Source organism: Diospyros lotus, chromosome 2 (assembly GCF_014633365.1).
Source record: "Diospyros lotus cultivar Yz01 chromosome 2, ASM1463336v1, whole genome shotgun sequence".
NCBI classification, from domain to species: Eukaryota; Viridiplantae; Streptophyta; class Magnoliopsida; order Ericales; family Ebenaceae; genus Diospyros; species Diospyros lotus.
In genome coordinates, this window is record NC_068339.1 from 10,150,559 (window position 1) to 10,164,419 (window position 13,861).

General features: G+C 35.5%; 1 protein-coding gene across 1 annotated transcript; it reads left to right on the forward strand.

The window, feature by feature from the left end:
• The first annotated feature begins 378 nt into the window (after window positions 1–378).
• Window positions 379–13,728, forward strand: LOC127794380 (uncharacterized). The gene is made up of 15 exons (XM_052325407.1): window positions 379–725; window positions 2,677–2,940; window positions 3,609–3,733; window positions 3,825–4,041; window positions 4,804–4,929; window positions 5,003–5,259; window positions 6,440–6,547; window positions 6,788–6,929; window positions 7,026–7,191; window positions 7,486–7,643; window positions 7,756–8,079; window positions 8,238–8,312; window positions 8,556–8,625; window positions 8,737–8,894; window positions 13,202–13,728. The coding sequence occupies exons 1-15, from the start codon at window positions 453–455 to the stop codon at window positions 13,349–13,351; spliced, it is 2,613 nt and encodes an 870-aa protein (XP_052181367.1). The 5' UTR covers window positions 379–452; the 3' UTR covers window positions 13,352–13,728.
• Window positions 13,729–13,861: the final 133 nt, after the last annotated feature.

A 13,861-nucleotide genomic window follows, 5' to 3' on the forward strand; every position in this document is an offset into this window, starting at 1 on the left:
ATTATTAATAATTTTATTATATATATATAATTACATCGGTATAATAAGATAAAGAATCGTTGATATAATTTCGTAACTAAACTTGTAAATTTTTATACAAACCTTCAATAACACAAGGCAAGTAAAAAATTGGTACCAAATAAATCTTTAGTGTGTCAAGAAGTTACCTTTTTTTTTTTTATCAAATAACTACCAATATTTGGTTATTGAAAATTGAGGCTTATGGTGTCAATTATTTAAAATTTAAAAAATAAAAGTGAAAATAATATTTGTTAAAAAAATTTATTTTTAGTTAGGACGACGTGTGTTTGTCGATTTTTAATAACAATTTAAGTATATATATATCCGACGTGTCACTGGAAAGTGGAAACCCTTCTCTAGTTCTCGCTACTTTGCCGTGTCCGCCACCGCCTAAGCCACCCTCACCGCCACTGCCCTCAACCGCCCCCGCGATGGCCGGCGGCAGAATACAAACCTTCGAAGACTTTGTGAATGTGCACGAACTCTTGCTTGCGGCCTCGGGAGTGCCTCTGGCGCTGCACCGCCGACTGTTCGACAAGCTTTCTACTGACACATTCGACGGCGGCAACTTCTTCCAGGTCGAGCCTTGCGAGGACGGCCGGCAGAGGCGCCTCGTACTCACCTCCGACTTCATGGAGAAGGAGTCGGACCTCTTCCTGGCTGATCACGCCTGGACCTTTAGACTCTCCGATGCTCAGAAACAGGTCAGTATATTGTATTTTTCTTCTTCTTACTTGCTCGGGTGTTTGTTCCCCAGGAAAGTATGGGAAAATTTAAGCAGGGATAACCAATTAGTTTAACTGACTAGTGAAAATTCGAGTACTTTTGTTATTTTAGGGGTGTAGGAATGCTAGGTGATTCGATTTTCAACTTGCATTTGTGGAGGGAAATGAGAAGGAACAGGAATAGGATAGAAAAAAGAAAATGAAGCAATTGAAATCATAGTTATTAGGAGTTAGGAAACCCAAATATGAGCAGGGGAATCGTGCTTCGCGGAAGTGCATTTTTGGAGGGGTACAATTGTACAAAGTATAAACTTTGTTGATCCGTAACGGTTTTGAGGAAACTTACCCCCCCCCCCCCCCCAAAAAAAAAAATAAAAAATAAAAACGTTTTTGAGGAAACGTGAGAGGGCAGATAGGCCTTTCGAATACCAAAAAACAAGCTCCAGAAAGACTCAACAAAAACTTAAAAAAGAACTCTTGTGGATGTTTTGATCTGCTAATTTTTATATTATTTTTATTTAAACTTCTACCAAATATTTATTATGATTTAATAAAGGACTTATTACAGAATTATTATAGATATCTAATAAGATTATTTAAGTTTCTATTTGTTATTGCAGAAATATTTTAAGTACCAAACTGTGGGCCATATGTTGCTAGATTGTCCTATTAAGAAGGGATACAGTGGTAAACATAGTCTGCTGTATAATGCTATGTGATATTCAATGTGGTTATTGGTAACTGTAATCTGGTTATAACATATTTAGACTATTTTACCAAAAACAATCCGTACCCTTTTCTCCATTACAGTGGATTCTAAAACCAAGGGTGTTCAATGAATTCATGGGCACTGGTTCCATTCTTTGAATTTATCCACTATATATAGGAAAAAACCAATCTGTACGGACAGGTTTTGCTTAAAAAATCACATTCAAACTTGATTTCGATTTTTTTTTTTTTTTGGGGTGTGTGTGTGTTAAAAGATTTCAGCTTTTCATTTAATTTGGCTGATCATGCTAATATAAGAAGCACCTCTACACATTGGGGTATGAAAATGGATACAGGATAACACAATCTAGACAAAGTAAGCATACAAATATGACAAAGAATAATATGTATATATCTTTCAGGAGCATGCATGAACATAATAACTAAAAAGCATTAAAATACTGAAGATGTACCATAAATCCAATGCAAAGATAATATTATTTTTTATATAATAATATTCAATTATTAAGAAAATACCTCCAATCAAACATAAAATACTATTATATCCGTAATAATTATAATATAAACACTATTTGACATATGAGGAAAAGATCAAATAATATTTTTATAGGTCAGAGAGGTCCATCTTTATAATAGAGCTATAATTAGACTTGATTGTGGTTTTCATCTTTATAGGTTGGAGTGGTTCTTATTAAAGATAAGACGTGTAAAACATGTTTCTAATAAAAGAGATTCTTGTGAGGAGAAGAATAATAGCGATTCCTATGAGAAGAGTGGATGGAATGGAACAAATATCTAATAAAATAGGTAGAGGAAGACAAAAAAAACTTGGTGTGAGACACCTAGGTATAATATGAGTTATAATGGCCTTATAGAAGATACGACCATGGATAGAAATTGTTGGCGAGCTAGAATTCATGTAGCCAACCCCACATAGTAGGATAAAGGCTTGATATGTTGTTTGTTGCTGTGTTATTCATCCTTAGTAAAAAGGTTTAGGATATACAACAATAACAACAACATATTCAGCCTTTATCCCACTAGTTTAGGATATACATCCAAGATTATTCAATAAGAATCCGTGTTTGTTATGTGTTGGGCATGGTTACAAACTCAAAATGAAGTGTCTTGCTTCCTTGGTGCTAATATGATCTTCTTTTTCTATACATGTTTGTGTATTTATTTTGAGTGTTTTTTTTAGTTGGAGGAAGTTCCAGGGTTGGCTGAAAGGATGGCTTCTTTGATGTGTGTCAATATTGATTTGATCTCGGATGCTGGAGAGGTGGAGCATTCTGGTGGAGCCTCAGATGAGAACAGTGCCAAATTGAATGCCGTGGAAATTGTGGAGAGTGAAATTTGTAAAGCAAAAGAGAAAGGAGATGAGTCTGTTAGGTGGTTGGAGCTTGAGGATCTTGACATTAATGATGCAATGCTGTTTTCTCTTTACTTGCCTAGTAAATTTCCTGTAAGTCATCCTGTTCAACTAATAGTTCTATCTGTTTCTTGTAAAAGTGGAAGAATGGATTTCCTATTGATAGCATTCATGGTGAGTGCTTTATTTTATGAACTATGCTTTTCTATGGCCAGTTTGCTGGAACTTTTTTTAGTGAAAAAACGACTGTTAAGGATTTCCTACTGTCAAGTCCATAGATAGCAATGACTAGAGAGCCAGCCTTCATATAGCTGACCCCATGGTGGGATGAAGGCTTGATATGTTGTTGTAAGGATTTCCAAATGAGATTTTAGCATGCACAGAGATCATGAATCAAAGTGGTATGGGTGAGGCATACGTGCATGTGCTGTGTGCGCAGTGTCAAATACTTTTATTGAATTTCCCTTTGTTCCACATAAAGTGGGCAGAATGTAACCAGTTTGGCTGGTTGGCTTTTATTAATTTGGCAAAAAAAGGGAATGCAATTCTTAATATATGAAATAAATTACTTTATGTGTGATAATGTGGATTCTGATCCTTATGAGCTATCAATCAAATTAACTGAACTGTGGTTGAACTGGCATTTAACTATCGGCATGCATTCTTGTACATAGAGAATCACAGTTTATTAATTCACTACCTTTTAATATTGTTTTTATCTGAATCCTTGTTTTATTTTCTTTTTACATGGTTCCCATTAGAATTTACTTGCACTTAGCCTGTGCGGAAACAGGCTCAAGAATGTGGAAACAGTTACAGAGGAAATTATTAAGTTCAAGTCCCTCAAGGCACTTTGGCTGAACAACAATCCAATTCTACAGAACTCGTAAGTTTGCTTAGTGTGTGGAATATTGTTACTATTTTCTTTTGTAGTTATATTGAGTGCCTTCTAAATTACATGGTTTTTTCGTTTCAAGTGATGACCACATGGCAGATATCATTTTGCAAGGTTGCCCAAGTTTGGAAATTTTCAACTCACATTTCACCAGCAACTATAGTGAGTGGGCTTTGGGATTTTGTGGAGGAATTTATGACCAGGACAATCCTGGTTTTTTCCATCAGCCAGATTATCCATTGCAGAGAGTGACCTCGCTTGACCTTTCAAATAGATCCATTCACAATCTAATCAATAAGGTCAGAGCTTGATGCTTGTTGGTTCCTTGTGACTTTTATTAGCTACTTTTACATATTGCACTTTTTTTTTTTTTTAAACATGTTACACCTTTCAAGTAAATAGAAAACGAAAGAGCTGTAGGTGTCAATTAGTTACTGGATGTTCCTTTTGTGACGCGGTCACTAATCAAGACCCGGCCCAAGTCCGACCCAACCAAACCGGAGCAGTATCACCGGAATAGTAACACCAGAACAATATTTTAATACTTCTTAAGTTTTAGAATTCTACTTGATTTATGATTCTACTTTATGTTTCTACTTGATTTAGGATTCTAATGATTCTACTTGATTTAGGATTCTACTTCATGTTTTTACTTGATTTAGGATTCTACTTCATGTTTGATTAGGGTTTTATTTTTATTAGGATTCCAGTTAACTTTTTTTTATGATTTATTTCTATTAGGATTCTAGTTGGATTTTGTTTTCCAAATATTAGATGGATTTGAATTAGCCAAATACTATAAATATGCCTAAGATCTAGAGTTTGTAATCAAGTTTTTCTTAATCAAATTTCAGCAATCTTTTTGAGTTTTTTTTAGCAAAATAGTTTTGTTTTTGCGTCTTCTTGAAAGCCAAGCTTCGGCCATTGAAGTTTGCTTTTTCAAGAGTTTATTTTGGTATGTTTTTTCACACACGCGCTACACGCTGCGTCATTTTGGTAAATTAGTCTCTGCCTTTTTGTCAAGTAAAGTGCTAATTTGGAAATCTCTGGTTTTTATTTAGGCATTTTCTCATGCTGAAATACCATCTTTGTCACATCTGAATCTTCGAGGAAATCCATTGGAACAAAACTCTGTTGGCCAGTTGTTGGAGCTCCTAAAGGGATTTCCTTCCTTAAATGCCCTGGAGGTATCTTTCTGAAAATTGGCTCTGTTTCATCCAGATATCATCTGAACATTTGCTGATAAAAGCTATGGCACAGGTAGATATTCCAGGCCCACTTGGAGAAAGTGCTATAGAAATTCTTGAATCTCTTCCTAATATTTCTCAGTTGAATGGTATCAATGCATTGAAAATCATAGAATCTGGAAAGCATGTGATTGATTCAATGCTTCAACCACATCTCCCGGAATGGACTGCCAGTGAACCTCTTGTTGATCGTGTTATCAATGCAATGTGGTCATATTTGATGACTTATAGACTTGCAGATGAAGAAAAGATTGATGAAACCTCTGTATGGTACATATTCAAACTTCATTTCTGTGTTGTTTATGAATAATTGAAGTTAAAGTTGTAGTCTGAGTAGAAAGATCTCTGGTGAACGGTCATTTTTTAGTAGTAGAAAATTATGTCATCTCAAGCGCATCCTTTGTATCTTATATCTAGGGGGCATGATTGATTCAGAGGGTGCCTTTGTGGCAAATTTGAGCTGTTGCAGCTACTGTTTAATTGTTTTCATTGTCATAAGTTGCACTTTGCGAGACATTCTTCATTTGTTGTTGCTGCCTTTAGGTGCTGCATAACCAATAAGAAACACATTTACTGGAGGTGGACACTTCTCTTGAAAATTTAGGTGGTTATATCTTGCAAGAATTTTAGTTGTAAGAATCCATACTCTTTGCTTGGATATTGTCTGTCCCTCTATAATGGCATGAGATGTTGCAAAATGGAACATGGTTGATTTTTGGGACAAAATTTCATGGGTTACAGCTGGGTGGGAAGAAGGAATCTAGCTACCAAAGCTGACTCATTGGGCACTTTATTGAGTTGGGTGTAGTTTAAGGAAAAAAGAAAAAGAGAAAGATGAATTTGGTGTACAACAAATTAGCTATTGTATGTGCTTAATCGATATTTGTCTCCTGAACTAATAGAACTTCTAACTTAGTTGGGTGAATTACTTGTAAAAGAAAACAAAAAGAAAAGGGGTATGGGAGTGAGGAAGAAATGGAGTTTAGTGTACTGGAAATTTAGAAATAAAATTCCTTTTAAGTCTTTATTGTATATATCCCTACAAATCGATTTCTTTTGCATCAGAACGTAGCATACTAAGTTATAACAATATTTTGTCTTTTATATGGTTGTTTGGCTTAGAAATATTACAAAGAGGTTATGAAACAATGCCAGGTCACACTAGCAGTCTATTAAACTATGTAAATTGACTAGTTGGTTTTGTGGGAGAGTCAGCTTAATGGGAATTACTGATGGATATTTTTCTTTGTTTATCCTAATTAGCAGGGACAATCTCTGTTGATCAAACTAGTTTTTGCTTAGAAGAAACAATGTCTGTTTTTCTGATAAATACTAGAAAAAGCAATCTTTTAGTTTTTCCAAATGCTAAATGAGCATGAATTCTATAGCTTTTGACTAGTTTCTTCTATTCTTATACTGAATCATCTAAAGTTGGTTTTTATGGTTCTAGGTATGTGATGGATGAACTAGGTTCAGCTTTGCGGCATAGTGATGAGCCAAATTTCAGAGTGTCTCCTTTTCTTTACATGCCAGATGGTAAACTGGCATCAGCTGTAAGGTTCTCTATTTGGCCATTGTGATTTTGTCTTGTTTTAAGCCGCTTCATTAGTCTAGATCTGTATAGGTTTGATGAATAATTGGAAATATATATTTGTTAGTACATTGATCACCATACGCCCAATGCAAGGGCATGTAGAAATGTTGTGTGCTTGTATATAGATTCAACTTTTTATTTGGATGTAATTCAGCAATTCACCTTTGTCATGTGATTATTAATTTTGAGTACCCCTTTTTTCAGCTTCTCTATTTTATGGCCAATCCAGAAAATTCAAAATGGTGATGAGTGCACTCGTGATTTTCTGCCTGGTATCAGGGAGGAGAAGCAACGTTCGGCCAGACTTACTGCTTGGTTCCATACACCACAAAATTATTTTGTTGACGTAAGTCTTTTCTTTATTAGTCTGAACTCATGCTTAATTATGAATTAGAATTGTTTTCTGTCAGCAGTCATTCTGGAACTAATTTCAATTTTTCAGCAATATGAGAAACACAGGCAAAAATTGCAATCAACAAGATTTGTCTGCCAGCCTGTCAAGCCATCTAGAACCAGTAGTTTGTTGCATAGTCAAGGGAGCATTCTACGTGTCTTCACAGATATACCTCAAGTTGAAGAACTTCTAACACGCCCTGAGTTTGCAATTAGTATGTTGAGTGAATGGCAATTTAATGCAAGCAACTTCTTTTTTCAAATTTCTTTTTGATTATATCTATGCTCAGTATTTTCTGAACTTGTTTGAGATATTCTGTGTACTTGTAGGATTTATCTTTTTTATTTTGGATCATTCACACCATATCTAGCTCAGCTTGGTCTATTTTGTACTGTGTTCTTCTGATTGTGTGTTTGGGTTATATTTTACCTCTGATTGGTCGGTTATTTATACTGATTGCAGTTTGTATGTATGCCCTTACAGTTTCTATTTGATTTTTTCATTGCAGCTACAGAACCCAGGGATGCAGATATAATTTGGACAAGTACACAGGTGGATGAGGATACAAAGGCAGCTGCTGGACTGACAGATGAACAATACATAAATCAATTCCCTTTTGAGGCGTGTCTTGTAATGAAACATCATTTGGCAGAAACTATTCAGAAGGTCTTGGTAGCTCAATTATTTTCAATAACATGATCAATGTGCCTCAATTAAACATTGACATTGGTGAATATATATAGAAGGTTGCTTATTTATTGAGTTTCTTTACCAACAGGCACATGGATGTCCAGCATGGTTTCAGCCTACATACAATCTTGAAACAGAACTAACTCATCTTATTGGTGACTATTATGTACGGAAAAGGGGTGGACTAGACAATCTATGGATCTTGAAACCATGGAATATGGCACGAACCATTGATACAACTGTAACTAGTAACTTATCTGCGATAGTTCGTCTCATGGAGACTGGTCCAAAAATATGCCAGAAGTATATAGAAACCCCAGCTTTGTTCAAAGGAAAGAAATTTGATCTCCGTTACATTGTTTTGGTTCGCTGCATGGACCCCTTGGAGATATTCCTTTCTGATGTTTTCTGGGTAGGTAAATATCTGTAAATTTAGTTTTGGGGCATTACCATGTCTGTGAGGACAGAGGACCTTAAAATGATGAAAATAAATGTTTTACATTGGTTCAAATACATCTAAAACTTACACATTATGGACCATACTAAAACTTTGTTTTGTTCTATCTTCAGGTTAGGTTGGCAAACAATCCATATTCATTAGACAAGCGCAGTCTTTTTGAGTACGAGACTCATTTCACTGTTATGGTAAGTCCTTAGGAGTAAATAACTAAGTGTTTTTCTAGTTGCATGACTCCCCAGTATTGGATAGAGCAAGCGTTAATTCCTGAGGAACACCAGGGGTAGTGAGGGATGCTGTTGGAATCCAGATAAAGTAGAAACTAACTGATTTACCCCTACCCTGTCGCTTGCTCATTCTGAAGGGATGATTGGTTTCAATAAAATGTACAAGTGATGTTTGACCCTTACAATCACTTTAATGGCCTACAGAACTATAGGGGGAGGTTGAATCACATGAACACACCAGAGTTTGTTAGGCAGTTTGAACAGGAACATGAAGGTATTATTGCTTACATGTTATGCTTATGCTGCTTGACTTGTCGCTTTGTGAAATGCAAGCAAAACATAGGTAGCATTTGAATTGATCACTACTGCATATTATTGTTTGCAGTTAAATGGTTGGATATCCATCAGAGAGTCAAAAAGATGATACGATTGGTTTTTGAGGCAGCTGCAGTAGTGCATCCAGAAATGCAGAGTCCAAAATCTAGGGCAATGTATGGTGTGGATATAATGCTTGATTCCCGTTTCCAGCCAAAGTTATTAGAGGTATGTTACTATAACATTTCCTTTTATGCTTCTTATAACTTTGGTTTGGAAGTTAATGGACCTGAAAACCAATTGGGACAGCAAAATGGAAGAAGCATCTGACTTCTTCGTGCTTGCTGTAACTTGGCTAGGGGAAATATAGCTCAGTTTGTTCAGCTTTGCTCTTGAAATGGAGTAGTTGCTGTTTTGAGTTGGGTCATTGCATAGGTGGTGATGATGGTATTTTGTACCTAAACCAATGGCTCACTTAAACTCATAGGGAAAAAGGCCTAAACATGCCACTGAAAGACTATTTTGACAGAGATGGGCGTCCAAGGACATAGAGGGGGGTCGGATTAGTCAGATCTAGTATGCTCGTTCATGGACAGTAGTTGGGATCTGTGGCTATTCTAGAGTTCCTTCATCTGGGGTCCCAAGGGAGAATCAAGTTGGCCTTTGCAACCAGCTTCATACACATCTCCTTGCAACCATTTGAAAGAAATGCATCAAAAGGAAGGAAAATCCATAGTTCCACTCCACCTTATAGGAAATGTCTTCTCACAGATATCTTTGGCATCCAGGGTTCACGAACTGACCATATATTGTTGCTCAATAAATGGAAGGTGTTAGTGATGTGCTTCAGGAACGGTAGTAAAGGTCATTGTTGTCAATACCGTACTTAACAAGGTGTCAAATTTGTCATTGGTATGTACAATACCAGGTATGGTTTCAGATAGATTAATAATATATATTATAAACATATATGCACAATTATAAATTTATAACAAATTTTTATATAAAATCATATTATAGAAGTATATAAAATCATTACTATTGTCCCAAGCAATGCTTAAACAAAAGATTTAATATAATATAATAATACTTTTAAATCAACTTCAAAAGAAATTATTTTTCAATTTTATAATTAATATATGTTCTATTACTTTTTGGGGGGCAGGTGCTTGTCAGTACCCTGGTATCCGTAAATTACAGCCAATACGGGCCAGTATGGCGGCTATTGACCAATATTTGGACTGGAATGATACAGGTGTTATTTAATATCGTTTTTCTTAACAGTACAGTACATACCAGCCAGTACAATACAGTATCAATAACTAAGTCAAGGTCGAAGAGCAGCCACTCTTTCTTAAAACTACTTAAGACCAAACAGTTGTAAAACAGGAAAAGCTCTTAATTCCTGGTTCTTCTATAGTTAGGTGTTCGTAGCCATTCCTTGTGTAAATTGGGACTCCAACAAGACTCCTTGAGTGAGAGTTTGAGACGAATTGCTTTGTTCTTGGAAAGTTTTTGTCTATGGTTTTCTTCTATGGTAGAATCAGCTGGGAAACTTTTGAGGCAATGGCCTTACTGTGGATGTCATTGATGGGGGTCCGCTTCTCACCAACTCATGGACCATGTGATAGCAATAAATTCTGTAGTTTCCACTAATCAGTTCATGATTTATCATTGATGGATTTTGACAAGATCTTCCGCCTATATATATAAGGAATCACACACATGCACATTTACAGTTATGCAAACATATATATTCTATATGCATATAAAAATACATATATATACAACCAACTAACTCAGAAATGTCTATACACATATATGCATGCATACATACAAATATACATATATACATATATGAATATATGTGGCTACATTACGTATCATAGGCAAACAAACATATATTATCTTTTGATCGTTGTTGTGTTTTGAAGTGTCTTGTCTTGATATGTTAAAACTATCGTGTTGGTTTATTTGTGTTGTGCATATCTGTTAGTACCCATTATGAAGTGAAGAATTGGAAATATGGGATCGATCCTGTACAAAGGATAAGGAAAAAGAAAACAAAGGAGATCAAACCATACAGGAAGAGATCATTCTAGAGTGAGAGAGGGAGAGGATAAATTGGGAATTGGACTCTTTCACAGTTTTTTTTGACTTGTTGCACAATTAGTCTAGGACTGATGGGTGTGGCAGCCATCGGCTGATGGAGGCCTTTTCCATTTGCTTTATTGATGAGGCTATTTGCGACAAAGGTAAAGAGGCTTTCCCTTGGAAGAGGCTTTGTTCTAGCAATGTGCTCCTCTTCTCTTGCTTAGTTTCTCTTGGTTTCATTCTCACCTTTGATAAGTTGAGGAATCCAGGTCAGGCGGTAATAGGAATCAAAATAAATAAAGGTACTAGTTTTATGTTATTATGAGGTTTTTATTGGGATAATTACAGAAATATACCTAAGGTTTATTATAATATACACTTTTCATTAAACTTTCTGTTAAGAACCATGCCTGAACTTTTTTTAACCAAACTTAAACCTACTTAAAGGTCTAAATTTTTATAAAGAAAAATTTCACAAGAATAGTAGGTAAACTTCCCAAAGGTTAATAAAAGTTGCAAGGCCAAAAAAAATCATTTAAAGGGTTTTAAGTATCTAAAAGTCAACTATGAGGGACGGTTTAGATACCTAAAATCCCACTTACAACTTCACGATTACTTTTATCTACCTTTAAAGTGTATTGATTATTTTTAGAAAATTTATCTCTATGAAGATTTAGACCTTGGATATGTTTCTGTTGGGTTAAAAACAATTCAAGTATGAAATTGTAAGGTTAATAAGAAGTTTAATAAAACTGCATATTACGGCAAACCTCAAATATGTTTATGTAGTTATCCCGTTTTTATTTTATCTAAATGTAGTTTTATTAGGGCTTGGCTTTTAATGGGCTGTGTGATAGAAACTTCTTTTCCAAGTAAGTAAGAATATATTATCCAAAAGAAAATAAATAATGCACAGAAGTAATAAAACCAGGCCTTTACATAAAGAATGGAACTAACAAAAACACAAGCTAACACAGAAGGATCTAGTTTGTAAGCAAGATTTGGGAAGCCTCCATTTCACCACCAAAGTTGCACTTGTATTCTGCTTAAAAACAATAGACATCAATGGTATTAGATTACTATATTAGATAAGAGTAGTTTTAAAAGAGTTCTAGTTGTTTTAGGAGTTTATCAAGCCCATATATATGGCTTATTAGTGCAATACAAAAATATCTTTTTGATTGATTGATGAATAAAATTATTGATTCTCCTATGCTGAAATCTCTCCCCTTCTTTCTTGGTCTCTCTTAGTCTCCCTTCTCCCTTTATACTTATTCTCCTTCTCCGCCCCCCACCCCACCCCCAAAAAAAAAAAATCTCTTCTTCAATTTTCTGCAAACTCTATCATCCTGCATGAATTTTGGTATACGAGCAAACCTTGGTCTACTGTCGCTGTCAAGAATCTGCCTGCCTCAGTCCCCAAACCTTCTTTAAGCCTCACTGGATTCAGAACCTTGAGCCACAGTGACTAATCTCCTGCAAGATTCCAGCATCCAGACAACTAATAATGATGTATGCACATAGAGTTCTAACAGCAGCTTGTGTAAGATGGAAAATAGGCTCCTTCTCCCACCATCTTTTATCTACGGACTCCCTCCCTTGCTTGACCAAATTGAGAATTTTCTTTTGAGGGTAGTGCAGTCACCATCCAAAGCAATGCAAGGTGCAGTCTCTCCATCTATGAAGGCATTGCTTGTAGATGAACATCTAAGGCCATCTAACCACGCACTTTATGGTTAAGTGATTTCATAGCGAGAGTCCACAAAACTTGGGGATGATTTTCTGTTAGCCAAAGCCTTCTTGTGTAAATAAAGCTTTTTTTTTGTAAGATTTTTTAAGAAAACTGTAAATTTATTTCTCAAATTTCAATTGACTTAAAAAAACCTTCTTTGAATGCCCAATGCTCATTTGAAAGTCTCTGATGTAGCACTTTATTGGAGACTCAAGATTCACTTTTATCTTAAAAGATTGATTTCATGCAATGAGATTCTCTTTCAGAACTATGTTGATATCTTCTTGAAAAACTTGATGATGACCTACCTTCAAATTTATTTTCTTCTTGTTGCAAATGCTAGTATGTTTGTATGCAATAAAATGTAATAAGAAACGAAGTGAACATGATAGATCTTTTAAGGAGACACTAGAAGGAGAGAGAAAAAAAAAAAAAAAAAGGTCAACCTTTTGCTTTGTTTTGATTGTTCAGTGAGTGGCTTAGCATTTTTCTTGTCATAAGTAGGGAATAGATCTGTTGTTGCTTGTGGTTAATTCCAAAATTTAGTTATGTAGTTATGCTATGCACCATATTATTTAAGAGATTCTCAATTTCTTTTCACTCATCATTATGAATTTTTTTTTTAGGGGCTAAATCTGTCGTCTTGGTTTTGAAGTTGAATTTTCTGAGTCTTTCGAAATTAATAGTGCGATATTTCCTTCGGGTGTAGGTGACATACTGCCCAGACTGTACTAGAGCATGCAAATATGACATGGAAGCTATATTCAAGGGAGGAGAGAATGCGAAGGGCCGTGACTTTTACAATTATGTGTTCGGTTGCCTGTTTCTAAATGAAAGTGCCCATGCATCCCCATTGTAATAGAGCCGAAATTGAGAAACTTTCTTGAGGATATAAATGATGTGCATGTTTTTGAGGGGTGACATGGGAGACTGGGTTGGCAAGAGATCATTTTGGATGATGGAAGCTGCTGCTGCTGCTGCCTGCGGGCAATTTTGTAGGCCGTCAACATTGAGACCAGAATGAACGAGGCTTGGTGAGGCAGCTATTGGTTTGTTGAAATGTTTCTTATAGGGTTTTTTGTTGAATGAAAAGGAGTCTGCTGTTAAATGTGTATTCTGGGTGTACACTAATGCACAACGGTTGAGGAAAACGATGTTATATGACACGAATTTGTTTAAAGAGTATTGCCCTTGTTGGGAGACCGCGACTGTGTGTGTGAATGATATATAGGCTTAGACAATAAATATAGTTTGTCGCAGAAATTAAATAATTTCAAGGTTAAAATTGCGGACTTAACCTTTCATAAAAAAACTCATTTTTTTTTTTCACAATTTTGTCTATGGTATAAGTAAATAAAACATCAGGAAT